Source organism: Triturus cristatus, chromosome 2_2 (genome assembly GCF_964204655.1).
Source record: "Triturus cristatus chromosome 2_2, aTriCri1.1, whole genome shotgun sequence".
Lineage (NCBI taxonomy): Eukaryota > Metazoa > Chordata > Amphibia > Caudata > Salamandridae > Triturus > Triturus cristatus.
The window spans coordinates 528,638,137-528,665,213 of NC_140582.1; the positions used below are offsets into that span (position 1 = coordinate 528,638,137).

General features: G+C 49.8%; 1 protein-coding gene across 4 annotated transcripts in view; it reads right to left on the reverse strand.

The window, feature by feature from the left end:
- GATB (glutamyl-tRNA amidotransferase subunit B) overlaps positions 1 to 27,077 on the reverse strand; it is a 488,988-nt gene that overhangs the window by 60,898 nt on the left and 401,013 nt on the right. For all 4 annotated transcript variants that reach the window (XM_085641666.1, XM_085641663.1, XM_085641664.1 and 1 more), the window contains one exon: positions 8,377 to 8,510. In XM_085641666.1, coding sequence (XP_085497792.1) covers positions 8,377 to 8,510 — 134 coding nt within the window. The remainder of the gene's footprint in view (positions 1 to 8,376; positions 8,511 to 27,077) is intronic.

Genomic DNA, 27,077 nt, shown 5'->3' on the forward strand with positions numbered 1-27,077 from the left:
AAACCCTGACCTGGTTGTTAATCCCTGGTCTCGTCTCTGCTAACCCCAGTAATTAGTGCATCCCATGCCTGTGCAAATTTGGGCTTCCTCTTCTCGCCTTGAAATGGAGAAGCTCTTCTTACGCTCTGCCCATTTCAGAACTTCACAGAGCCATTTGATAGTGGAGGGCACCTCTCTGCTCTTTCAGCCAATTGCTATCTGCCTCTCCCCATATGCTAGGTCAGTAAATCTGCTGGTAACTTTCCTTTGCTGAGGGTGTAGGAAAGCGTCCAACATTCATGGTTCAACAGTACATTCGATTCTTCAGTCTGCGGCTCTACTGCTTGAAAGTTGCTGCCAATAGTCTCCTAGTGTAGGACAGCCACTGTCACATGAAAAAATGTGCGTCACTCTTTTTACACCTCAGGCATCCCGCCGGCCCAATAAAGTAAAATGTATTAATTCACTCAGATATATGATAATTCCCAATAACAGGTACAATGTAGTAGTTTAAACCTGGCGTTTGTGATATTTGGGTCATTAATTAGTTTTTCCTACTCTGTAGTATCTAGCACTCTGCCAATATGCCTCCTTCCAATTTGCTTTTAAGTTCATACAGTGACCCCTTTGCCGGCTGCAATACAGCTTTATATAGCTGTGATACTGCTTTGATGTTGCCTGTTGTCGTGCACATTAAATGCAACCCTCTGTGTGTGGGCAGTTCATCATGCCCTACATATAGTAGAGCTTACCGTAGCAAACATTGCCCACTGGAAGCCCTAAGTACCCACCCAGCTCCTGAAAGGTTCTTGCAAGCCCCAGTGGAAGAGGTCACCTGGTTGGAGTACCCCTGCTTCTTTCCTTTTGCTCAATCCCCAGGGGCGTAGCTTAGTCAGTGAGATTGGGGGGAAGAGGGAGCAGTAGAGTGAGCTTCATCTGGCATATAATATTAAACTACACCACACGCCAAGCAGGGTACATGGGAGACGAATGCAGATTGGTAGGGGTACTAAGTGAGAGAAAACACAATATTTTGTAAAATAACCAACGCCTCTGAAAACTTTCAAAACAGAGGGAGAGTGTGTGTGCACTTTTGTCATTGTGTATGTAAACCACTCTCCTAGACAACCTCGGACTGTAGCAGCTGGTCAACACGCCCACTCACCGAGCTGGTCACACCCTCGACCCCATCTTCGCAGGAGGAACTAACATCTGCTTCAGCCACACCACAAAGCCCCTCTGGACGGACCACCACTGCGTCCATTTCACCTTCAACACCTCCAACGCACCCGCGCCCGCCGCGAAGAAACTGGAGCAAGATCACAGAGGAACTCCCCAACACCACCCTCCACCAAGCCCCCCCAGCTCCACTACTGACACCAACTCCGCAGTCAAAGAATTTCCCCACTGGATCTCCTGCTGCGCTGACAAGCTCGCACCCCTCCAACACCCCGCCAAACAATGCCCTATGAAGGCCACCTGTTTCACCACAGAACTACAAGAAGCCAGACGCTCCTGCAGACACCTAGAGAAAACCTGGCGAAACCAGAATACCACAGAAGCATGGAACAACCAAAGGAGCGCCCTGAAGGAATACCACCAGTGCATATGAGACACCAAACGGACCTTCATAAGAGACAAAGTCCAGACCAACGCGACCAACGCCAAGGAACTGTTGAACCACATACAGCAGTTCGCCAAACCCCCAGCGAAGCCACGGAAATAACACCCTCCCAGGAACTCTGCGACAAGCTCAGCTCCTACTTCCATCTCAAGATCAAGGCACTGTACGACAACTTCAGCGAACCGACACCAGACACCACCCATCTCGACACCCCCGCCGATAAGCCAACCATCATGACATGGAATCCCGCCACCATCGAAGACATCACCACGACCATGAAGAAAACCCACTCAGAAGCCCCTACGGACCGCTGCCCACCTCACATATTCCACAGGGCCCCCGCCACCATCGCACCTGAACTAGGACGAACTATCAACGCCTTCTTCAGATCCGGCATCTTCCCAGACGACTGGAAGTGGGCGGAGGTTAAACCCCTCCTCAAGAAACCGTCGGCCGACCCCACGGACCTGAAAAACTACCGGACCTGAAAAACTACCGGCCCCTCTCTCTCCTCCCCTTCGCAGCCAAAGTCACTGAGAGACTCATAAACACCCAGCTGACCGCCTTCATCGAAGAGAACTCCATCCTAGACGCCTCCCAGTCTGGATTCCACAGCAACCACAGCACCAAGACCGCCCTCCTTGCCGCCACTGACGACATCCGCATGCTACTCGACCAGGGACACACTGCGGCCCTCATCCTTCTAGACCTCTCCGCAGCCTTTGACACCGTCTCACATTGCACGCTCGCAGCCAGACTTCACCACGCAGGGATACAAGGAGCCGCCCTCGACTGGATCCAATCCTTTCTCTCCGGCAGAACCCAGAGGATCAGATTCCCCCCTTCCTCTCTGAAGCAACCGATATCAACTGCGGAGTACCCCAAAGATCTTCGCACAGCCCCACGCTTTTTAACATCTACACGGCTCCCCTTGCTGCCATAGTCAGACAGCATGGGCTGAGCATAGTATCCTACGCCGACGACACCCAGCTCATTCTCTCACTCACCAAGAATCCCGAAGACACCAGATTCTACTTCCAGGAAGGAATGAAGGGCGTCGCAGCCTGGATGAAAGATACCTGCCTGAAGCTAAACTCACAGAAGACCGAGGTCCTCATATTCGGACCCTGCACCTCCGCCTGGGACAACACCTGGTGGCCCCCCGCCCTCGGGAACCCACCCATCCCTACAGACCACGCAGAAACCTCGGCATCATCCTCGACTCCTCCCTCTCCATGAACCGCCAGATCAACGCTGTCGCCTCCACCAGTTTCAACTGCCTGCGCATCCTCAGCAAGACCTTCAAATGGATCCCCCTCGAATGCAGAAGGACCGTCACCCACGCACTTATAACCAGCAGACTGGACTACGGCAATGCCCTATACGCCGGAATCAACAGAACTCTTCTACACAAACTCCAAACCATCCAGAACGTCGCAGCCAGACTCTTACGCGGGACACCACTTCACGAACACATGACCCAACACCTACGAGACCTCCACTGGCTCCCCGTCGAGAAGAGGGTCACTTTCAAACTCCTCACCCACGCCTACAAATCCCTCAACAACACCGGACCCAAATACCTCAACGAAAGAGTCTCCTTCCACGTACCCAGGAGGAACCTCCGCTCCGCCAACCTCACCCTGGCAGAGGTCCCCCGCATCCGAAGAAACAAAACAGGCGGGAGAGCTTTCTCCTGCATCGCAGCCAAGACCTGGAACAAGATCCCTGTGAACATCAGACGCTCCCCAACTCTGCACACGTTCAGGAAGGACCTCAAGACCTGGGTCTTCAACTGATCCAGAGCAACCCCCCCCCACCACCACCCTAGTGCCTTGAGACCCTCACTGGTGAGTAGCGCACTTTACAAACCCCCTGATTGATTGATTGTAAACATTCCTGGTGAAATCCGACAGACATCTCACCATACACTACTGAAAGCACCTATTACCAACCAGAAAATAAATTAATTAGGGGGTGTAACACACTAAACACCCCCCCTAAAGCTACCTCCTGAAATCCCTCCCAGTTACTTTAGCTTGTTGTGTGCCAAGGCCCTGGCGCATATGGGGTCTGTGTTATAGTCCTTTGCAAATATCGTTGCCTGCTATAATCAATGGCAACTAGGCCCTTTAATTGGCTTTGTGCTTTTTGCTTAACTCCCAAGAACATAGTAGTCAGCTCGCCCACCTCTTGTCCATTGTAGCTGTGTAGCTATGTAACATAGTTCATAATCCAGAACTACTGAATTACCCTATGCTGTGGGAGGTTTGAGTTTTGCAAGTGCTACTCTTTACCTGGCAGGCCCTATATTAAGTGGTCGCTTTCTACCTATCAATCCATCAATCGGGGGTTTATAGAGCGTGCTACTCACCAGTGAGCGTCTCAAGGCCCTGGGGGGAGGGAGGGAGGAGAGGGGGTGGGCAGCTCCGGCTCAGTCGAAGAGCAAGGTCTCGAGGTCCTTCCTGAAGGCGTGCAGGTTTGGGGAGCGTCTGATGCTGGCTGGAAGCTCGTTCCAGGTCTTGGGTGCGATGTAGGAGAAGGCCTTTCCTCCTGCTCTGCTTCTGCGGATGCGGGGGGTATCTGCTAGGGCGAGGTTGGTGGTTCGGAGATTTCTTTTGGGTGCGTGGAAGCAGATTCTCTCGTTGAGGTATTTGGGTCCGATGTTGTGGAGGGATTTGTAGGTGTGGGTAAGAAGCTTGAAGGTTATTCTCTTCTCGACAGGGAGCCAGTGTAGGTCCCAAAGGTGTTGCGTCATATGTTCGTACCGAGGTGCCCCGAGGACGAGTCTGGCCGCGGCATTCTGGATGGTTTGGAGCTTGTGTAGAAGGGTCCTGTTGACCCCGGTGTAGAGGGCGTTTCCATAGTCCAGTCTGCTGGTTATGAGTGCGTGGGTGGCGTTTTTTCTGTGTTCGGGGGGATCCATTTGAAGGTCTTTCGAAGGATGCGGAGGCAGTTGAAGCTGGTGGAGGCGACGGCGTTGATCTGGCGGGTCATGGTGAGGGAGGACTCAAGGATGAGGCCGAGGTTCCGAGCGTGGTCTGTCGGGGTGGGAGGACTCCCGAGGGCGGAGGGCCACCATGTGTCGTTCCAAGCAGAGGTCGAGGGTCCCAGGATGAGGACCTCTGTTTTCTCAGTGTTGAGCTTCAGGCAGCTGTCCTTCATCCAGGCCGCGACACCCTTCATTCCTTCCTGGAAACTGTACCTGGTGTCTTCGGGATCCTTCGTGAGGATGAGCTGGGTGTCATCAGCGTAAGATATTATGTTGAGCCCATGCTGTCTGACGATGGTGGCGAGGGGGGCCATGTAGATGTTGAAGAGTGTGGGGCTGAGCGATGATCCCTGTGGAACTCCGCAGTTGATCTCTGTAGGTTCGGAGATGAAAGGGGGGAGTCTGATCCTCTGGGTCCCTAGTTCTCTGAAAATCTCTTTTGGATTTTTTAATTTAAGATTTGCAAAATAATAAAGACTTCCTGGGAGGACTTCCAGTTCCTAGGAACAGAAAGGGGCAACGTATTCCAGAAATGAATTTCAGTCCTTAATGCCAACTACTTCTACCTTAATTACTCCTATCACATTACCATTCTGTATGACTGGCTGAGTCCGACAAATTTGCACCCCTCAATCTAAATCCCATGTTTGTAAAGCGCGACTTATCTTAAGTGAGCTATTGCACAGGATGCTGAGCTGAGCTGCCACCGGCGCCAAGGACCTAACGGCGAGCCCCACGCTCCGGAGTCAGCTGCTCTGGCCGCTGCACCACAACTCTCCCCTCAAACCCCTAGATATGTTATTGTGATAAGTTCCAATGTCAGTTGGTTGAGTGTGAAAATGATAAAGTAAATACTTCAGAAGTCCTCTCATATATAAAGGTTAAGTAAAGCTGAAGCCCTGTAGCCATCATTATGTAACTCAAAACAAATATATATGCAGGAGCTGAAAGTAGTACCTCATCAACAACAGGTGACAAAGAATGTTTCACACTCCCCAAAAGAGCGACCGCGTGAGAAGGATTCTAGCATGCGTCTTGGTATCCTGGAATGCAGGGCCTAAGGTTGTTAATTATCTTGAGCCCAAGCAGAGAGTGTGAACCAGTGACGGCTTTTGGGCGTCGAGACCAGTGCAGCCACACCTAGAACTGAGCTCGGGGTGGGGCAGTTTAAAAGTAACATGAGTTTAAAAACACCTGCTGCAGAGTTCCTTGTGTGTCCAGCAGTTTCCAGGCAACAATAAAAATACAGCAGACGGGATATCCGTCACATTTGTGATGGAGTATTACATCCGCCAAGATATAATTTAAGGCTTAAGTATAAATAAACACAGCCATCTAGCTGTTTAAAAAGGAATCACCGTGAGCTTCTTCAGCAGAATCAGTACATTTTTCCTAGATTGTCCTTTTTTGCATTTCAGATAAAGACAATAAAAATCCCCTTACCAAATTGCTCTCTATTTTGCAAGGTTTTAGTGAGTGAACTCTGACACAAAATTGGAGGATGACCCTCAAAGTTCTAATGATATATGCTCAATGGTCAGAGTAGAAAATTGGCGTTTCCCTAAATAAAAAAGTAGGGTAACATGAGGATTAGACCCTGCAAATGAGGAAGATCACAGGTCTGCTACAGGTCACTGACTGCAGAGTTCATAGAATGGCAATATACATATATACTTCACAAAATCAGCCTACTATTTATACTGTTGCTTAATGGGCAGAAATATTAAAAATTGAACAAGATCAGGTTGGACTGGAAATAAATAAAGATACATTTCAAATCTTGAAGTCTGCATATGGTACAATCAAGAGACACATCTGGGGTCGTATTATACATGCGGTGCATTTTCCTTCATTGTGCTGGGCGCACCTTTTAAAATGAAGGAAAATGCATAGTATTGTGATGAATGTGCTGCCCTGGGGGCAGTGCATTCATGTAAAATACAGAGCTGCTGCTTTGAAGCCGGTTGGTGTTTTCACAGTGCAAGCGGCAACCCGCCTGCATTTTTAAAGGGGATTAGAGATCCCCTTACAGGCGAGAGCAGGGAGTGACTGCACCCACCTGTAAGGGGATATCTGGGGGATCCATGGGACTCCCTTTGCCCCCTACAGAGGGCTGCCGTCAGGGGTGCACTAGGTGACACTCTGTCAGTGAGCCTTGTGAGAGCTTATTTGCCTTTGCGCCCGCATCTGTAATACAGCGTGGGGGCAGAGGCAAAGGGATCCCCTCATTTGCATGGGGCACACCCCCATGCAAAGGAGGGAACACCCTCTGAAGATAGTGCCAGCGCTATCAGTATTACAGAAGGGGCCGCACAAGCGTCTGCTGCCACTTCTTTAATACCAAAGCGGTCCAGGGACACTTGTATAATATGGCCTCTGATAAGAAATGGCCTGATCTAGAAGTGAATTCTAAATTCAGCTGATTTTCTGCCAGTAGAATTCCCTCTATCGGAGACTTAACATGGTGGCTTATCCCCCAGAGAAGGCAATTCTCCTAGAAGGCAATTCTCCTAGAAGTGTGATGATTTTCAATTATCTCCCAACTCTAACTTGGACCCCCAGAACTGGCAATGTGTTTGCTAGCTCTTTCCTTTCTCTTCACCCTGTCTACCTGCAAGGGGGATGTGTTCAACAGTCAACATCTTCACAATGCGAGAGGATAAGTTGGGTAGGGGCCTGCCACCAGACTTTATCCCGGATCCCACACAAGTTCCTGACTGCCACACTTGAAGGAATGCAAACCAGAGGGAGGCTTTTTCAAGTGGCTAAACATTAAAATAAGTCAGTGGCTGACAAACAGTGGAATGTAGTGCTCCTATCTAAAAGGTATGAGCAGCAGCTAAAGTGAGGGCTTCCAAGGTCTGTTGACATCACTGAAAAAGTATCCTCATACCCTTAACAACATACAAGTGGTTGCGCTATATGTGTATTTTATACTTTTGAATAGACAAAAGAAATCAGAAGGGAGCAAAGAATAAAATAGCTAAAGTCTACATTTTCAGGTCTTGACTATGACAGCGCATGCAAGACATATTGTTTTCCAACAGTGGCCACCCACTGCTTACCATTCGTTGGCTTCATTGGCAATCTAATTTGCTTGCTTCTTATCAGTCAGCCCCGTAGGATTCTTTCCTCTTAGTCCCTCCCCTGGAGCATGGACGCATTACTTGCATCCTTTTGCAGCTCTTTTTTTTTTTAACAACTACTGTTTTCTCTATGTGTAAGCACTCTACCAAAATGCATGTTTTTCAACTGTCTCGCTCAAGTACTTCTCCCTCCACCTTGTTCCCCTGCAAGTTGACCCACTGCTTTTCATCATGTTGCCTCCCCACCTGTCATCCCTCCGTTGTCCATATTGTCCTACCTTCCCTCCTTCTGTGGTCTGCGTTGCTACTCCCACCGGCCTCTCTCTGCAGTGCATGTTGCCCCCCTACTGGTCATAACAAAATAAAAGCAATGAACGCTACCAGTGCTGGCTGCGTCATAGTGCTTTTTCCCCTCACACTTTGTTGTCCATGTTGCCTCTCCCACACACCCTCCCTCCATGTTGCCTCAATCCCAGTCCACCCTTTAGCAAGCAAAATAAAGCACTACATACAGCCAGCGCTGGCTGCGTGATAGAAGAAAAAAATCTCTAACTTTCAGGCATCGTGCACAGCTTGAGAGAGACCTATTTGCTTTGCCAATGCTTGTCTAAAACAGGCTCAGGAAAACTCAACATTCAAACTAGACAGATGACGAGCTGCAATTAGACAAGCAGACACCATTGATGCAGACCTACCTGTCCTTCACTGTGAGGCTCTGTAGCTTTAAGTGGCCGAGCAGATCGTTTATTAGCCACCCGACCACTTTCTTTGGCTCTACCGGAGTGACCTTCACAACGCTCTCAAAGAACTGCGTCAATCCATCTTCATTCTGTTGAGAGACCATAAATAAATAATTCAGCGCGCCAGTGAAAGCCACCAACAATGGACCACTGACATTGTGTCACACACGCCAGTTCATCTGCCGCCCCAGCAGCACGTCACACCTACAGTCTCCACTGGGCTAGGATAGCTTCCAGGCGCCTATGTGAGCTGATAAGGGAAACATGCTCCCTTCCCTGCGAGCAATATTATAAGCAGATTACATCTTTCACTGCCTGTGGCCTACCGACTGTTTACCAATTGAATAAGAATACAAAAGAAGGGATTCATGGGCAAACATAAATACACATTTGCCTTGCTAAGCTGCAGCACCCGTGATTTGCATAAGCATAAAAGACGGTGTCATGACAGCCATAGAGCAACAGTAGATCAGTTTGAATTAAAGAAACAGCCCAACTACCTCACAGGGCGCAATACAAACGTGGCTACTGCGTGTTTCAGGACCTCCTGGGTAGGAAACAAGCGATCCAGATTTAAAACATGTCAATCAAACCAGAGAGGCACATAATTTACTTTGTACTTGCATAGTTTGCGTTATACAAGTTTCTTAATATTAATGGAATTGTTTGATTGCAAATGGCAAACGTTTCTATGAATAATGTAAAATGTGAACAATGTCCCTACCTCTGGCCAATCTTCTGCAGAAAGCTTTCCCATGACAGTCAAAATGTTCCACCTCTTTAGATGTAAATGGGGTGTTTGGATAGAAAGTACCTCACATGGTAATGGATGTGCACCCCTGCTCTAAATGCCCCAGCTGTGGTTATACCTCGATCCTTAGTAACAATACCTGGTAATATGTGAACACGGATCATGCGTGTGCTCTATGACCTAGGACTGTCTCCAGTACTGAGGTCTTGTTAAAAACGGAAGGGGTGCCCAAAAGGCTACACTCAATGTACAAGTTACTTACCTTCTGTAACGCATTATCTGGTAGAGACTCTAGCTGCAGATTCCTTACCTTAGAATAATCCTCAGGCGCCAGACTGGATCCGGAAACTTTTTGTGAGCACGCTGGTAGGTGGTGTTGTTCGGCTCCGGTTGGTGTTGTCGTCCGCACTGGAAATGACCTGCAGATTGTCTATATTAGGTGCCACGCCAGTGCGCTGACAGTTTCTTTTCAAGACTTTCCACACCAGGTGCGTAGAGCCACGAAGGACACTAACCACTGATGTGTGAAACTAGTGTCCTGCAAAGGGAATAGCCTTGTACATAAAAATCACTTCACAGGGAGGATGGATTGGTTGGTAATGAATCTGCGGCTAGATAGAGTCTCTACCAGATAAGGCGTTACTGAACATAAGTAACTTGTTCATCTGATATCGACTTCTAGACACAGAGTCCTTACCTTAGAATAAATATCTGAGCAATACCTCCGCCAGAGGAGGGTCTGCTACCCAGATTTAGACTAGAAAGATGTGCAGGACTGCAAAAGCAAAATGCCCATCCTAACGGACCCGACTGTCCAGGCAGTAGGGATTGGTGAACTTGTGCAGCGAAGCCCACGTTGCAGCCTGACAGATGTCCAGGACTGGACCTACGTGTGCTAACGCGTTGGTGTTAGCCTTTGCTCTGGTGGAATGAGCAGACAAGACAGATGGTTCATTTCTGAACAACCTTCACTTTCCTGGATCCAACATGCCCCAGGAAGAGTTGATTGTCCACACGGAATGGTCGTGTGGGGTCAAGGTAGAATGACAACACTCTGTTTGGGTCCAGCCGATGAAGTTTCGCCTCTTAGAGGAATTAGGCATAGTGTAAAAGTTAGGCAAGGTGACGGACTGGTCTTTGTGGAACAGGGCGACTACCTTCGGCAAGAAGGATGCTCAGTTTGTTTGGGTAAAAATAAATGATCGGAGGCTGAGATGACAGCGCCTGCAATTCCCTGACCCTCTGGGCAGATGTAATTGCCACGAGAAAGGCCGTTACAATAGTGAGGAGCCTAAGTGGGTAGTTATGAAGAAGCTCAAAGGGAGTGCACATAAGAAAAGTAAGAACCAAATTGAGGTCCAATTGTGGCATAACAAAGGGAGCTGGAGGAAACATGCTAAAGATTTTTAAGGAGCCTATTTACAATAGGGGACTTGAAAAGGGAGAGCTGATCTGGCAGCCGTAGAAAAGCTGAGATATCAGATTTTATTTTAAAAACCTTCCACATGCCCAATGCAGAGCCCTGCTGGGCCAGGCTCAGAATAAAACAAAAAAAACTTGTAAAAGGGGAGCAGATAAAGGGTTACATGTTTGTCTGTACACCATGACATAAACTTGCTCCAATGGCCGGCGTATACTGTCTTGGTGGAGTGATTACAGACTTCGAGTGGAAGGCCAGAACCTGCCAACTGTCACCACTCAATCTCCATGCATGAAGGTGGAGCATTGACAGGTTCGGGTGGAGAACCCTTCCTTGCTGCTGCGACAGGAGATCCTCCAAAAGGGGCAGCCTGATCGGAGGACTGATGAACATGTTCAATAGCTTGGGATACTAGATTCTACAAGCCCAGTCCAGAGCCACAAGGACGACTTGAGCCCGGTCGTTCCTGATCTTCGAGAACTCTGAGAAATCTTAGCACAGAACTCTGAGAAATCTTAGCAGAAAGGCGTACAGGAGGCTGAGACAGAAAGCGTGCCAAAATAGAGCTGCCTTGGAAACTCCAGCCTGCAGAAGTGATGATATTATGCTTTCTCAGAAGTGGTGAACAGATTTATTCAAGGTTCTCCCCACTCCTGAAAGAGACCTTGCAACACCTCCTTGGAGATGCCCTTTGTGATCCACTGGACACCTTCGGCTGAGTTATTCGACTATGGTGTTCAGAGAGCCCGCTAGGCATTGAACCACTAGGGAAATGCCCTGGCATTCCAACCATGTCCAGAGACGTACGGCCTCTTGACCGAGGGTCCACAGCCCCGCCCCACCCGGTTTGTTGCAGTACCACATGGCAGTGGTGTTGTACATGAACACATGCACTAGACTTCCTTTGATGAAGGGTAGAAAAGCCTTCAATGCCAAACGCATCACTCAGAACTCCAACAGGTTGATGTGGGGTTCGGATTCTGTCTGAGACTAGAGTCCTCAGAGCTCCACCTGTCCCAGATGGACACCCATGCCCAGGAGTGATGCGCCTGTCACGCATCACTTCTTAACATATAAAAGATCTTGTTGGGGAAGGGAGAGGGGTCTGCTGCTGATCCCAACGTAGTTCGCCAGCCATCACTGCATATCTTTTGCAGTGCACTCTGTGATCTCGACCATGTTGGCTCCACCTCTGGCTACCTGATCCACGAGGCCTGTGGGTGCAGCGCCCTCAGCCATGCAGACTGAGAAAGCTGCTGGCCATAGTGCCTAGGTAGTTGGGGATGTGGCGGGAAGCCCATTCCATAGCCACGAAAGGAGCGGAAGGCGGACAGTGGTTGGCAAGGGTCCATGGAAAGTCCCAAGGACCTGGCCATAGTTCTGCTGTCCTTGAAGTGTTCCAGCACAGAGTCAGCCTTGTCTTCGTAGAGACGGGAGCCATCAACGAGCATATCCATAAGGCCAAAGGCAGCACTTGGGCAACGAGTCCAAGAGAGAGTCAGAGTATAGGCCCAAAAGCTATGCAGTGTTCACTGACTGCAGTGCCAGAATGGCGGAAGAGAACATCTTATTCCCCAAGGTACCCAGCCTCTTGAATTCCCTGCCAGGTGGGTGGTAGGGAATGCAACAGGATTTCTTTTGGAAGTAGAGGATTGGACACCACCAAGCTCTCCGGTGTGGGGATGTGTTATGAGAAAACTGTGGTCCCCTGAGGCAGGGCGATGGCTGCAGGCAATCGACTTATTCCCAGGAGCTCTTGTTCAGGGCTTTGACCTGGCCCTGAGTACGACGTCTGGTAGGGCTTAGTTAAAAGTGGTTCAGCTGGGATGACTACTGGCTGAAGCACCTTCGTCAAGACATTCGTCTTGACAGCCACAGTGGGCAGCGAAGGTCCAGGACCTCAGCTGCCCTTCTCACCACCATAGCAAATGAGGCTCCCTCCTCCGCAGCCTCGTATCTGGGAGGCATCCAGTCACCTGGTATCCAACAGATCCTCACAAGAGGACATCTACGGGCTGGTATTCATCAGGGTCCAGTGGCCCCATCCCAATCATCCTCAAATTCTAGCCCATAGGGATAAGGCACACACTTCAGCAGGGTGGTCGGCCCCCAGTCGTCCCCAGAGTTAGCGTCATCTGACGCTGGTGCTGTAATGGAGTTGGGGATAAGTATGGGAACTGTGCTGCCGCCTGTGGGTGTCGGAGGCACCCAGTGACGCCAGCAGTGCAGTAGGCGCCAGGGAACACCTAGGTGGTTCAACCAGCGCTGCTCCGGATGCATCCAAGGATCCAAAGAGCATGACTGGTGCCAGGGGTGAACCTGCCGGCGGAAGACCAGTAGGGACCCCTCCCGAGACCGCGGGGCCCGGAGGAACTCCAGCGGGGACGGACCACCGAAATATGAGGTGCATAGCTTCATAAAATTCACGAAGTTGGGCAGGGGTCGCTCTGGCTCTTTGAAACTTGGGGAGGCGCAGAGGCGGCCCAGGCGCAGGCTCAACCGCGGCGCCAGACATCGAATGCCAATATTCCCTCCTCTCGTCAGATGACTTCGACGAACAAGCGAAGTCGAAGACCTCTGTGAATTCTTGCTCTTCTTCAAGTTTTGGGACTTACCCGAACTCCTGGACGACTTCAACTGCGACGACGAGCGCTTGTTGTGGCTCCGGACCTTTCGCTAAACCGGGATCGAGACGGTTCGCGGCATCGCATACCGAGCTGCAAGGACCTTGAGGGAACTCTACATAACGGCCTTAGGTGCACAACGCCTCAACCAATGCTGGTCTTGGTGTTATGATTGTGCTTGAGGCACCAAAGACAGACGAAGTGTAAGTCAGTCACCGACATTTGTCGTAGAACTTGAAACCAGCCTTCTTATGGACATCCTTGCCACAACAGGAGACAAAGTCTAAAAAAAATCTGCAGACAAAAAGTTGAAAAAGAGTCAGTCAAAAAGACTGGGGTAGTTCTTCTCCAGATCTGCTCTGACTGGCGCAAAAAGAAAAGAACTGACATCAGTGCACTGGGGTGGCGTCTATATGGCACTGTGCACGTCACTTACGGCACGAACTAAGCCGCCGATGTCACGAGGAGCCAAAGGATGCCACCAAGAAGCGTGCAGTGGTACTGCTCACGAAAAATGTCTGGATCCTGTCTGACGCATGGAGATTATTCTAACATAAGGAATCTGTAGCTAGAAGTCTCTATTAGATGGGTGGAAGGCTACTGCCTTCACCGGGAGTTAAGTAGTACAAACGTGTTGGGGGCAGCATTCTGTGCTTTAAGTTTTAGTGATCAGTAGAGTGACCAGGCCTTTATACCTGTGTCACTGAAGTTGTGCCTCCTGGTCCTCTTTGGTAAAGTTCAGCTTCAGCGTGCTTAAATCACTTTTGGCCTGCATTGGGTCGTATACGGTGTCAGACAGTGTGCATTGGTATGTGTACGTGCTGGGATGTCTGTGTACCTGTGAAGTGATACTGTATATGGGAGCCCACACAGGTGTATTTGCATGTGTGCACAGCGATGAATGTGTGCTTGTGGAGAGAACAATATATGGAAGTCTCTAGGTTCCATTTTAGGAAACCCAGGGCTTGTTAGAGGAACATATGAAGGTAGAGGATTCCCCCAGACCGAATTGTGGATTGCTGCATTCCTGAGAGCTGGTAGGACACACACAGGAGGAAGGAAAAAACAGGTGTTTCGTGCACTTCAAAAGGGCTCTTTTACTCTAAGAGAGGTCACTGATCAAATGGGGCCTGGACACATCTCAGGAAGTAGATGGGCTGATAAGGGAATGATATAGAGTAGGGCTGCTGGACTTTGATAACCTTTTGAAGTGCAAATCACTGAGGCTGACATCCGGGTTTGAACCTTGAGTAACTTCCCTTGCCTACACTTAAGGCTATCAGATTTGGAGACACTACGGCTGTGACAGAGTGCTCTCTGGAGGAAGAGCACAACAACGGAATTGACACTTCAAAGTGGGCAATCCCCAGAGCACCATCTTCAAAAACATACACAATAAATCATATTTGTGCCTGAAAATGGATTAAAAAAGGGGAGCTTGAGACTCCCAGAGTGAAGCCGTATGTCAGCATGGAGAAGTTCAGTACGAGTTTTGCCTATTTTGACCAGGCCTCTGGTCTAACGGTTATCCAGTTTCCCTGTTGGGTGAGGGGAATCACGACAAATTGCCCTGGAGCACCAGCTTCTGCCTGATCCAAGACAAGAGGACCCTGTGAGGAATGGGAGATTGATGAGGGAAAAACAAGGTTCAGTGGGGATCCTGCGGAGTGGATCCCGGAATCAAAGAGTGAGATTCAGGCCCACACTGGGACCACCACGATCATGACCTCCATATGTGAGGTGGGGCTGTGGTGAAGGTTAAGGGCCCTCACCCTGGTACAGCATTGTGACCTAAAGAAGGGCGGCGCCTGAGCTGTTCGCAACCCCCATATACTAGATGTGGGCTGTGGGGAATTTTGACGGCCGTTGCCCTGTGCAGTATTGTGACCCATAGAGGGATATCACCTTGAGAGCATGGGAAGCAACCCCTGGACGCCACTTGGGGGCTCTGGAAGGAGAAGTGGGCCATGACCCATGAATCAAGTGCAAACTGTCAGCGCAGAGCTGCAACGTTGTCTTTGGCACGTCAGGAGCACCCCAAGGCTGCCATCTGCACTCAAGAGTACTTACTGCAACAACATAGGAGCATCGCGGAGGTCCAGACACCATCCCGTTCACAAAGAGACTGCTGCTCCTACCAATACTTGCCACCATCAACCTCGACTACTGAACACTCCTCGGCTCTCCGACTTGTCTTTAGTTGGACCGGGTAAGACTGAACCTCAAGTCACAGAGCAGGTGGGTGGGGCAACTGTACTGACTGTAGAGTTGGGGTGCTGGGACACTTTGACTTTAACTAGCCTCCATGGCACCTCTAAGACTCAAATTTTCTAGCAGGGGCTTAGCCTGGATGTTGACTCAGGTGAATGGGAAATAATCCAGTCAGTAGTTAGAAGACTGGGACACTAGTGCCTGTGGGGACCGTGTAAGAATACAGACCTTAACAAGTGTGTGTTATTTAGTGTGTTTTTTGCTTTGGGTGTGCAGAAATCTTTTTTTTTTATAAAAGCAAGTATTTGGCTGGACATTCAATTATATACATTGAGTAGTGTGGCTTTGCTCAACCTACACCTAACTCCTCTCCAAAAAGCCTTGAACTGATTGGCTTGCGCTTGCACTGAGAGTCAAGTGAGAAAGGGGTACATGGTCTAGTTGCTCAGAGCCCATCATAGAATGGATCAGGGCATATCAGGAGTAAAAGGCTTCAGCCACCACGGTTGGGCCCAGCAGCTCCTGCTTTCTCCATGGCCCTGTGAAAGGAGTTTTGACACAGGGAGACTGTATTTCAGTGGGTTTACATTGTAACCTTCCGTTGTCGATTTCACAGTCAGGGGCTAAATGTCTTTGCCGTATTCCATTTCTCGATAAACTAGTGCTGCAAGACTGAGGAGATACGGACATCTATTGCCCCATCATGTGTGATATTATTTCTACATTCATCTGCTCAAACGCTCAGGAATAGGTCATGAAAAAAGGGAAAAAAACTGCTGGTTGAGCAACAAATAGTCTGGAGACACATAGGGGTCAGGTTTACTATCTGCCTCTACCGAATACCCCTCCTTCACGCCCAAATCACTGCACAACGACACAGGATCTCAAACCATTAATATACTAACTAGACTGAAAGAACACATTATCTTTCTTAATGTGCCGCTCCACCATGAAAAACAGTCCCAACGACCAACTGTTTTACTTTGACTTTAAAATATTTGTATAAAAGAGTGTACGTCGTTAATTCGAACCTATTAATTCTCAGCAGTACTAACTAGCAGTAGCGGCCCGTCCGCTTTCAAAAGTGTGGGGGGGAGGGGTAAATAAATTAACTTATCATAAGGCTGCTGCTGAAGTCTCCCGCGGATCGGCTCTTCCTGCTTCTGGGCACAGGCTCCCAGCCTGCCCTGGGGCCAATCCTGAAGCTGATGTCGTGTGATTCAGGATTGGCCTGAGTGTCGGCAACTTGCGCTCCCTGGCAGACTGGGAGCCTGTGCCTGCTGTCTCCAGCCCCAGCAATGCAGCTGAGGCTGTTGAGAGCTTCACTGGCCATGAGGGTTTTGGCCGGCCTGAAACGCAGTCAGAGTCCTGGGGTGGGTCGAGGGGATTCAAATAAAATGATAATAAAACCAGTTTTATTATCGTTTTATTTACTGGTGGTGGCAGAGGGGGGCGGCGCTCCTCCGCTTTAATAGAGCAGCTGCCGCTGCTAACTGGCATCTTTTACTTCTCAACGTTTACTTCTTTTTGTCTTCACTTCTTTTATTACAACTTTGTTGTTCTTGTTCTTTGTCTAATAACCTGTGTCTTTCACATTTTTCTTTTTTCCTTACGTGGTAACTTCATGCTGCCTTTTTGTCCTCCTGCACTTCCCTTCGATTCTGTGTTGTTTTTTTACTCTGTTGCTCAAAATCTTATTGTTTTATTATTTGTACTTTTTTTCTCATTTAATTGTTCTTACACGGGCACTGCAGGTGCACCTGTCGTTCACTCTTCCCTCCTCTCTTCTTGTACTCCTTTACACTAAGTTTTCCTCATCACGTTTCCTATTTTTGACATATTTCAATTTTCTCAACATTTTTAGCATTTTAGGTAAGCCTGGGCAAAGCACTACGCTACGCTCGCGTAGTTTGCGAAGTTCGCGCTACTTCGCACTACGTGAATTGCACGTAGCACAGTGCAAACACGCGTAGCGTAGTGTTGCGTAGTGCTGCAGTCATTTTTTGCTTTCGGTAGAAAGGAAGGACGAGGCCGAAGGACAACCTTGTCCGGATGAACAGATAGAAAAGGAGGCTTGGACGATAGAGCCGGGAGCTCACTCACCCGTCTAGCCGAGGTGATGGCTACCAGGAAAGCAGTCTTAAGAGGACAATTGTGAAGAGGCTCAAAGGGAGCGCACATCAGAAATGTTAAGACAAGATTCAAGTCCCACTGAGGCATTACGAAAGGGACAGGAGGGAACGTGTGAGTAATGCCTTTAAGAAAGCGTGAAACTACAGGGGACTTGAACAGAGAAGGCTGACCAGGAAGCCGTAAGGAGGCAGAGATGGCAGCAAGATAACCTTTCAAGGTGCCCAAGGCAGAGCCCTGCTGGGTCAAAGAAAGAAGAAAGAGGAGAAACTCAGAAAGAGGGGAGGAAAGGGGATCCACAGCCTTTGCTGTGCATTATGCCACAAATTTGTTCCACCGGCAGGCGTATACCGTCTTTGTGGAGGGACGCCTGGCTGCCAGAATGATATCACAGACTTTAGGAGGCAAGTCAAATGGCATCAACTGCCGCCGCTCAATCTCCACGCATGGAGGTGGAGGCTGGACAGGTTCGGGTGGAGGACCGTCCACTGCTGCTGCGACAGAAGATCCTCCCGAAGGGGCAGACGTATCGGAGGATCGGTCAACATACTGAGTAGCTCGGGATACCAGTACCTTTGTGCCCAATCCGGAGCCACCAAGATGACTTGGGCCCGGTCGTGCCTGATCTTCTTCAGCACTCTGGGCAGAAGTGGTATAGGCGGAAAGGCGTACAACAGACCGCAACTCCACTCGCGACGAAAAGCGTCGCCGAGCGAGTGCCGCCTTGGAAATTCCAACGCTCAGAACTGCTGACATTGCGCGTTCTCGTCGGTGGCGAATAGATCTAACCAAGGCTCTCCCCACTGCTGAAAGAGACCTTGCGCCACCTCTGAGTTCAGACACCATTCGTGATCCATCATGCACCGGCGGCTGAGTTCGTCTGCTCTGGCATTCAGAGAGCCCGCCAGATGTTGAACCACTAGGGTGATGCCCTGGTGTTCCAGCCATGTCCAGAGGCGCAGGGCCTCCTGACAAAGGGTCCACGACCCCACCCCGCCCTGTTTGTTGCAATACCACATGGCGGTGGTGTTGTCTGTGAACACCTGCACGACACTTCCCCGGACAGAGGGAAGGAAGGCTTTCAGTGCAAGTCGGATGGCTCTCAGCTCCAACAAGTTGATGTGGAGGTGAGACTCCGCCGGAGACCAGAGGCCTCTGATCTCCGTCTCTCCCATATGGCCACCCCATCCCAGGAGGAACGCATCCGTCACTACGACATGCTCCGGTAGGGGTAGGGAGAGGCTCTTGCCCGTGACCCAATCGCGGTCCGTGAGCCACCACTGCAACTGCTGTGCAGTGCCCTCCGAGATCAAGACATGGTCGGACAGGTTGCCGTGATGCTGGGCCCACTGAAACTTCAGGTCCCACTGCAGAGCCCGCATGCGCCGCCTGGCGTGATGCACTAGTAGGATGCAGGAGGCCATCAGCCCCAGAAGCCGCAACACTAGCCTGACCGAAACCCAGGATAGAGGCCGAAAGATGGGAATCAGGGCCTGTATATCCCGGACCCGCTGTTCCGGTGGATAAACCCAGAACTGCGCTGAATCGAGAACCGCTCCGATGAAGAGGAGCTTCTGAGAGGGGCTCAGGTGTGACTTCGGCACGTTGATGGAAAACCCCATGCAGGAGATCCTCCGTAGTCTGGAGGTGGGAGACGACAGCCTGGGGCGAGCCCGCCTTCAACAACCAGTCGTCGAGATAGGGGAAGACTGGAACCCCTGATCTGCGCAGATGAGCTGCGACCACCGCCATCACTTTCGTGAACACCCGAGGGGCACTGGTAAGGCCGAAGGGGAGCACGGTGAACTGAAAGTGCTCCTGACCCACCGTGAACCACAGGTAATGCCGGTGGACCGGCAGGACGGGGATGTGGAAATATGCGTCCTGCAAGTCCAACGCTACCATCCAGTCTCCAGGGTCGAGGGCAGCTAGAACCTGAGCCAAAGTCAACATTTTAAACCGTTCCTTCCGGAGGAAGGCATTGACGTTCCTGAGGTCCAAGATAGGGCATAGGCCCCCTTTGCCCTTCTTGGGAACCAGAAAGTAGTGGGAATAACAACCACAACCTACTTCTGGGCTCGGAACGTGCTCGACGGCCTCTTTGGCCAAGAGGGCCGAAACTTCCTCTTGCAGAAGATTCAAATGATCCTCAGAGATACGGTGGTGCTGCGGTGGCATGGCTGGAGGGGTCGTCTCGAAGGGGAGGGAGTAGCCCCTTCGGACGATTTGCAGCACCCACCTGTCCGAAGTAATGGTACGCCAGTGGGGCAGGTGATGGCGAACCCTGCCTCCCACTGGCGAGGAATGGGCCTGAAAGCTCGGACTAGGAAGGCTTTGAGGCGGATGCTGCCGGGGTGGATGTGGACTGACCGCGTTGTCCTCCAGTACCGCCTCGGCGGAAACCACGTCCGCGACCGCGTGCAGGCTGGTTCTGCGGTCGGTGGCTAGGCGGACGTGAGGAGGTGCCCCTTCCTTGGCCACGAAAGGAGCGAAAAGCGGAAGGTTGTGGCCGCGGGGCCGAGAGGCCTAAGGACTTGGCCGTAGCCCAGGAGTCCTTGAAGCGAGCCAGCGCACTGTCCGCTTTCTCCCCAAAAAGGCGAGTGCCATCAAAAGGCATGTCCATGAGAGTGCTCTGGACATCCCCTGAAAAGGACGTGGACCGCAGCCAGGCGTGACGTCGAAGCGCCACCGTGGTAGAAATCGCCCTACCCAGCGAGTCCGTAGTGTCGAGTCCACATCGGATTGCATGGCGCGCTGCATCTCTCCCATCGGCCAGAGCTGAGGAAAGCTGTGCCCGGGCCTCCTCCGGGCACAGGGGCAGCACGTCCTCCACCGTATCCCACAGAGAGTGGGAATAACGGTCCAATAGACAGGCGGTGTTCAAAGACCGCAGGCCCAAACTGAGCGAGGAGAACAGCTTCTTACCGAACTGTTCCAGTCTCTTGGAATCCCGGTCCGGAGGAGCAGACGGGAAGGAGGATTGGGAGGTAGAGGCCTGGATAACCAGACTCTCGGGGGTGGGGTGTTGGGACAGAAAACCGGGGTCGCCCGGAGCAGAGCGGTGGCGCCTGGCAACGTTCCTATCCACAGGAGGGACTGTGGAGGGCTTGGACCAGGTGCCCTGCAGAACGTCAATGAGGGCCTCATTGAATTGCAGCAGAGGCTCAGTGGAGCTTGCTGCAGACTGAAGCACCTCAGTGAGGATGTTAGTCCTCACAGCCACGGCAGGCAGCTCAAACCCAAGGGCCGCGGCCGCCTTGCGCAGCACCACAGAAAAAGCTGCACCCTCCTCCGAAGCCACAGTCGGAGGAGAGATGAATCCAGTGTCCGGTGAGGTATCCAAACCACTGGCCTCCCCCAGTTCATCTGCCCAGTCCTGCGAAAGTTGGCCCTGAAGGGCCAAAGGGTCCACGGACCTCTCCCAGTCGCCCCCGTCATCCGATTCCTGGTAAACAGGAGGAATGATCGGAGCCGGACGATAGACAAAATGTGTCTCTAGCGGCGTCGGATGCGGCGTCGAGCGGCGCCGCACCGGCGTCGGGTCCGGACAGGGGCTGAACCGGGGATCGACGTCGACCGGAGTCGGCGTCGGAGGTGGCACCGGTGTCGACGCCGGCGTCGGAGGCGTGACGAGGTCGACCAGGCTTGGGCCCCTCGGGGACCTGCGGCGTCGGGGCCGGAGCCGGAGCCTCCAACGGCGCCGGGGCCGGAGCCGCCGGCACAGCCGGCGCGCAAGGTCGCCCAGTCGAGTCCGCGGGGCCCGAAGGCGCGCCAGCCGGCGTCGACGGCGGGGCCAGGCTCCTCATGGCCGAGAGGAAGGCACTGACCTCCGCCGGCGTCGCGTCAGTCCCAGGGACCGGCGGGTATGGGGACGTGCGCGGCGCCTGCGGCGGAGCCGCGGGGGTGGGACCACCCTGACCCTCGGCCGAGTCGCGCGACCGGCGAGGGGAGTCCGAAGAGCGGTGTTGCCTCTTGGACTTCTTGGAGCGCTTCGACTTACCCGAAGACTTCGAGCCAGACGAGCGATGATGTCGAGTGTGGCTCCGCGACCGATCCTTGGACCTCCTCCTGGACCGGGATCAAGAGGGGCGCGGAGCCGAGTGGCGAAGCTCGAGAAGCTTACGGGACCGCTCCGCCTAGCTTTCGAGGTCAGGGCCATACAATCGGAACACGACTCCGCGTCGTGGTCGAGCCTCAAACAGTACAGGCACCGGCGGTGATGATCGGTCACCGACATTAGTCGGTGACAGTCGTCGCAGGCCTTGAAACCAGGCATCCTACCGGCACCGGAGTCGAGAAAGTGACCGAAAAGAGTCAAAATATTTAGTCAAAAAATGACTAAAGGGGTAGCTCTCCTGGATCGGCGCTTACTGGCGCGGAAAAAAGAAGAACTGACGTCAGCGCGCGAGGGCGGCGTCTAAGTACTCCGACGACGTCATTCCGGCGCACGACGCCAACGACGGACCCGGAGCCGCAGACGACGCCTAGCGACGCGCAAGGGGTATTGCTACAAAAATCTTCCGGATCCAGTCTGACGCCTGGGGATATTCTAAGGTGAGGAATCTAACTAACGTGTTTCTTTCAGATCCAGCCATTATAAGCCCAGAGCTACTCCATTGTCTTCAATGGAGCTCTCAACATTCCAATGTTCTAATATAGCCTTATAGCCTGCCGTAGCAGGCTATACCGGCCATTAAAGGCCCGCTAAAGCGTTAAAGGACTTTAATAGCCGGTATAGCCCAGCTATGGAGGGCTATAAGGCTATTAGAACATTCTGCCACTAGAGGGCAGAATGTTCTAACAAATAAATCAAAAACCTCTAAGAGCCCGAGGGGGTTTAAATCCCCTCGGGCTCCGAGAGGCCCTTGTTCACAGCAACAGCTGTGAACAAACACAACGTGAAATGTTGCTCTGCCGGTTTTTACCGGGCCATAGAAGCACGGAGCACTACACATTGTATTCAATGGAGTGCTCCACATTCCAATGTTCTAATTTTGGAGTACATTATCCTATACATGCAACTCCAGGTCCAAAAAAAGTTATTCTAGATTGACGATGTTCTAAAGACAATTCTACATTTATATTATTATTGTTTAAGAACCCGTGGTACTTCTTAAGCTCATTCTCTGAGCCATTGCAAATGAGGAGAAAATCATCTATAAATAGTATCGAAGATACTACACAGTTATAACCTTCATGCAGCGATTAGGTCCAGGCATGCTCCCTCTCATGGTAGTTTATTGTATTAAAACAGATATTCTTTAATTTGGTATTCTCATAGCCGTGATGAAGCGGCATTACAGTCGCAAAACACATGTGGGCCATACATTGTGAAAATCCGCTGTGTTAAGGAATAATTATCCTTTGATATTACCTATTAAGTTAATGAAACACTCCGAGGAGTACAGTATGAATCACAATATACAGAAATCAGCATCCTTATGTGGAATTTTCAATAAAAAGGTAACTATATGAATGAACTTTCGAAGAATCGTGTTTTATATGTGTTTTTTTTTAATTAAATTTGAATAATAAAAAGTGTTATCAATGGAACTGAAAGTTTAAGTATTCACCTTTGTAATTCTAACTACTGAAATCCATTATATATTGTCAAGTGTATGCCAGAAGGGTTACTGGCTTAGTCCACAGCCCATATCTTCAGTTAACCCCTCTTTTTGCACATGCTATAGACAGCTGATGAGGTTAAGGACATGTCCAAATGGTGTCCTAGATAACAGCTTTAGGTGTAAGCTTAGAGAACTGGGCCTGGACGGTGCACGAAGGGACTATCACCTGGGTGAGTTGGACTCGCATCTATTTCCACATGCAAAATACAAGATTAATTACATTTACAGCCACCAAAATTAGGAATTTCAACTTGTCTGATGATACCCAGTTAAGGTGGAGCTAAACCTGGGAAGGTCTTGAGGCCTCATGGGCAGTGGAAATTGGTTGTTGATATGACTAGAGAATTAGATTCTGACCAACAGCAAAGGGGAAGTGAAGCCCTTTTTGGTGGGAGTGCTTCTAAGACAGTGTTTAGGAGGTCACTTAATAAGGGTGGCTGCCAGACTTGACAAAAAGCAGTAAGAAGTTAGGGAATGTTTGGTTTCACTGCTTACAAATCTATAAAATAGAAACAAGCTCCCAAATCCCCTGATGGAAGATGCTGGGCCAAATATTTACAGCTTCAACAGATGTTTATGAAGGCAGTAACACAATAAGAACTCAGATACATATTTTAGTACCAAACCCTATTGTTTTGACAACATTTTTATTTTGACTTTTGCTAATGATGACTCTTGCTCCAGCACTAATTAACATTTGTTTCTTAATGCACTGTGGCCTTTCTAATCAATTTGTTACATGGAAGATTTTAACTACTGTATTTAATAATTTACTTTAGATATCAAACACAATTAAGAAAGTTTCCCAAATTGATCATCAAAAAGACTATATAAAAAACTGATAGTTAACATTTTAGCTAGAACATCTCAGGAGTGCTTCCCCATTTTAAATTTGACTGCTTCTAAAATAGTTCATTTCGTGGCTATTAGGGAGGATTTCATACTACTGGCTTCTAACTCCGAACACTTGATCTGCCTGTGAGAAATTGGGTAGATGGGGTGTAAACCCCACAATCCTTATCAGGGTGAACACTATAGTCACTAAATTAAACTGTGCTTAACCCTCTGGTAGCTTGTCACAAAAGCAGTCAGGCTTAACTTAGAGGCGATGTATAAAGTATTTCTGTAGCACATAAACAATAATAAAGTGGAAACACAACATAAGAAAAATCCCATACAAAAAATAGAGTAAATGTTAATAAATTATTTGACACCAAAATTACAAAAATCCAATCAGTAGAACCGGAGTTATGGATTTTTAAAGTTTAAGGTAGAAACTAGCGCCTAAAAGATCAAAACGCCAATCACTGACATCTATTCATGGAAGACCAGGTCATAGTCTAAGAACACGGCCAGCTGCGATGTAGAGTGGGTTGAATACAAGAAGTGGATTGGGCCTGGTCGGTGCTTACCTTCGGACATAGAAGAAAATTTGTGGGAAACTGAGAGGGTAAAGTTCAGCGGGGCAAGGTGGTGTCCGAGGAGGAGGTGTCATCATTAGGGATCCGCTGGATGAAGTAACGATGAAGATTTCCACGTTCGCGCTTATTCTCTTTTTTGGAAGTCGAGAATCTCCAGCTTGACGAAATTGGAGGCTGTAGCTAAAGAGGGCTCTATGAGGCCAGATACTGCTTCTGCAAATGAAGTCTAAACAGGTTTTGCTGCTGCAGAGAAGAAAGCAGCCAGAGCTGCTGTGAAGTCAGGCAAACTGGTGATGCACCTTGGACAGCGAATAGGTACGTCGCGGTCTACTCTCTGTTTTCTTAACACTTTTTAGCCAAAAAGTTTCTACGTCCCAAGTTTTGAATTTTTGCTATCTCGGTACCTTTAGAACCACTTCCAAGGGTCCAGGACTGAAGAGGCACCACTTGGAGTCACTCAATCATGCTGGGTTCAGGTGCGGGGTCAAGATGGTTGGAGCCTTTTCTGTCCCCGAGGCTCAGATGAGGAGGCCAGCCAACTAGATCTTGGCAATCCTGGGTTCAAGAAGTAAAACAGGGCTCAAGCAGATGTGCAGGCCTCAGATTGTTCAAGGCAGGCTTCAGGCAGCAGCGCAGTCTGTACATGTGCAGCAAATCAGTCCTCTGAAGTACTCAGCAGGACACAGCAACAGGAAGTTCTCTGAGAGTCCTTTCACAGGTCCAGAAAGTGAACTGAAGAGAAGGTATAGAGGTCCTAGTTTTATACCTGGTGTCTTCTTTGAAGTAGATGTTTCTAGAGTTTTCCCTTTGAAATGCTTGGAGTTTCCTGCCTCTTCCGCCCTGGTTTTACCCTGGCTGCATCAACAATGAAGTGGTGTGAAGTATGTAGTGTGAAGGCAGGACACAGCCTATTGATTTGCAAGTTGGGCTGTGCTCAGCTCCACCCCCATCCTGCCAGTGATGGCCCATCCAGGCACACTCACACACTCAATACCTCTATTGTGAGGCTGTCTAGGAGGAATAAATAAAGTCCAACTGCCAACTATGCCCAGTCATGTGACTGGCTGCAGGCATCAAATAGTTAGTAGAGAAAAATGCCAACTTTCTAAAAGTAATATCACAAAATAAAATGATGGACGGAGTGTTGACACTTATCAAACACTCACCCCCAGTCACAGATCCATTGGTATTGTGCTCGCAACGCCATCACATGTTGGACCCAGCCATATGTAAATTAGTCTTGACCCTGCTCCCCTTGGGAACAGTCCAGCCTGAACTGCCAAGCCGGGTCCTCCCTGGACCAGAAACAAGCATCCAGGGACCAGTTTGGGGATATCACATGTCATCAGCCAGCCTAGCTTGAATCCAGTGGTGCAGCGAGCAAGGGACTCATGTCTGGGCCTACCCTTAACCACTTAGGGTGCACATAGCAACATCACAAAATAAAATGATGGCCAGAGTGTTGAAACTTTTCAAACACTCACCCCCAGTCGCAGATATGGGATTAATCAATTGTTATTTTGCTTGCCATGTCACCCCAGTTTGGACCCAGCCATATGCAAATCAATCTTGATCCTGCTTCCCATGGGAACAGTCCAGCCCAAACTGCCAATCCAGGTCCTTCCTGGATTGGAAACAAGCATCCTGGGACCGGTTTCGGTATATCACCCCTCAACAACCAGGCTAGCTTGAATCCAGTGGCGCAGCAAGAAAGAGACCCATTTCTGGGCGTACCCTTTGTCACTTAGGGTGCACATAGCAACATCACAAAATAAAATGATGGTTGGAGTGTTGAAACGTTTCAAACACTCACCCCAAGTCACAGTGGCATTTTCAAATGTGTGACTTAAAATACAACTTCACCAATAAGAGGAATGCAAATTACAATTTCTCAAACACCAAACATGAAATTCCTACTTGCTACCCATCAAATATTAGCACTTATTAAATGTAATGAGGCAACCCACAGTTATCCTATGGGAGAGGTAAGCCTCACAGTAGTGAAAAACCAATTTGTACGTTTTTCCCTACCAGGACATGTAAAACTTCCAATTATAACGCACCCTGTCCTATGTGCTTTCTATGGCCTATCTTAGAGGTGATTTATGTGGAATAAAAGGGGAATTTAAGGTTTGGAGAGGGTGTTATTTTGCCAACTAGAACTGGCACTTTACAATGGCTTGCAGGCTGCATTAGCAGGCCTGAGTAATGTTTTAAGGGGCTACTGAAGTAGGTGGCACAGTAAGTGGTGCAGGACCGCTAGTAGCATGTAATTTACTAGTTCTGGGTATATAGTATACCACTTAAATAGGGACTTATAAGTAAATTAAATATGCCAATCAGGTGTAGGCCAATTTTACCATCTTTTAGGGAGTGAGCACAAGCACTTTAGCATGGGTTAGCAGTGTGAAAATACACGGCGTCCTAAGGCCAACAAAAACGAATTCAGCAAAAATAGGAGGAGTGAAGACA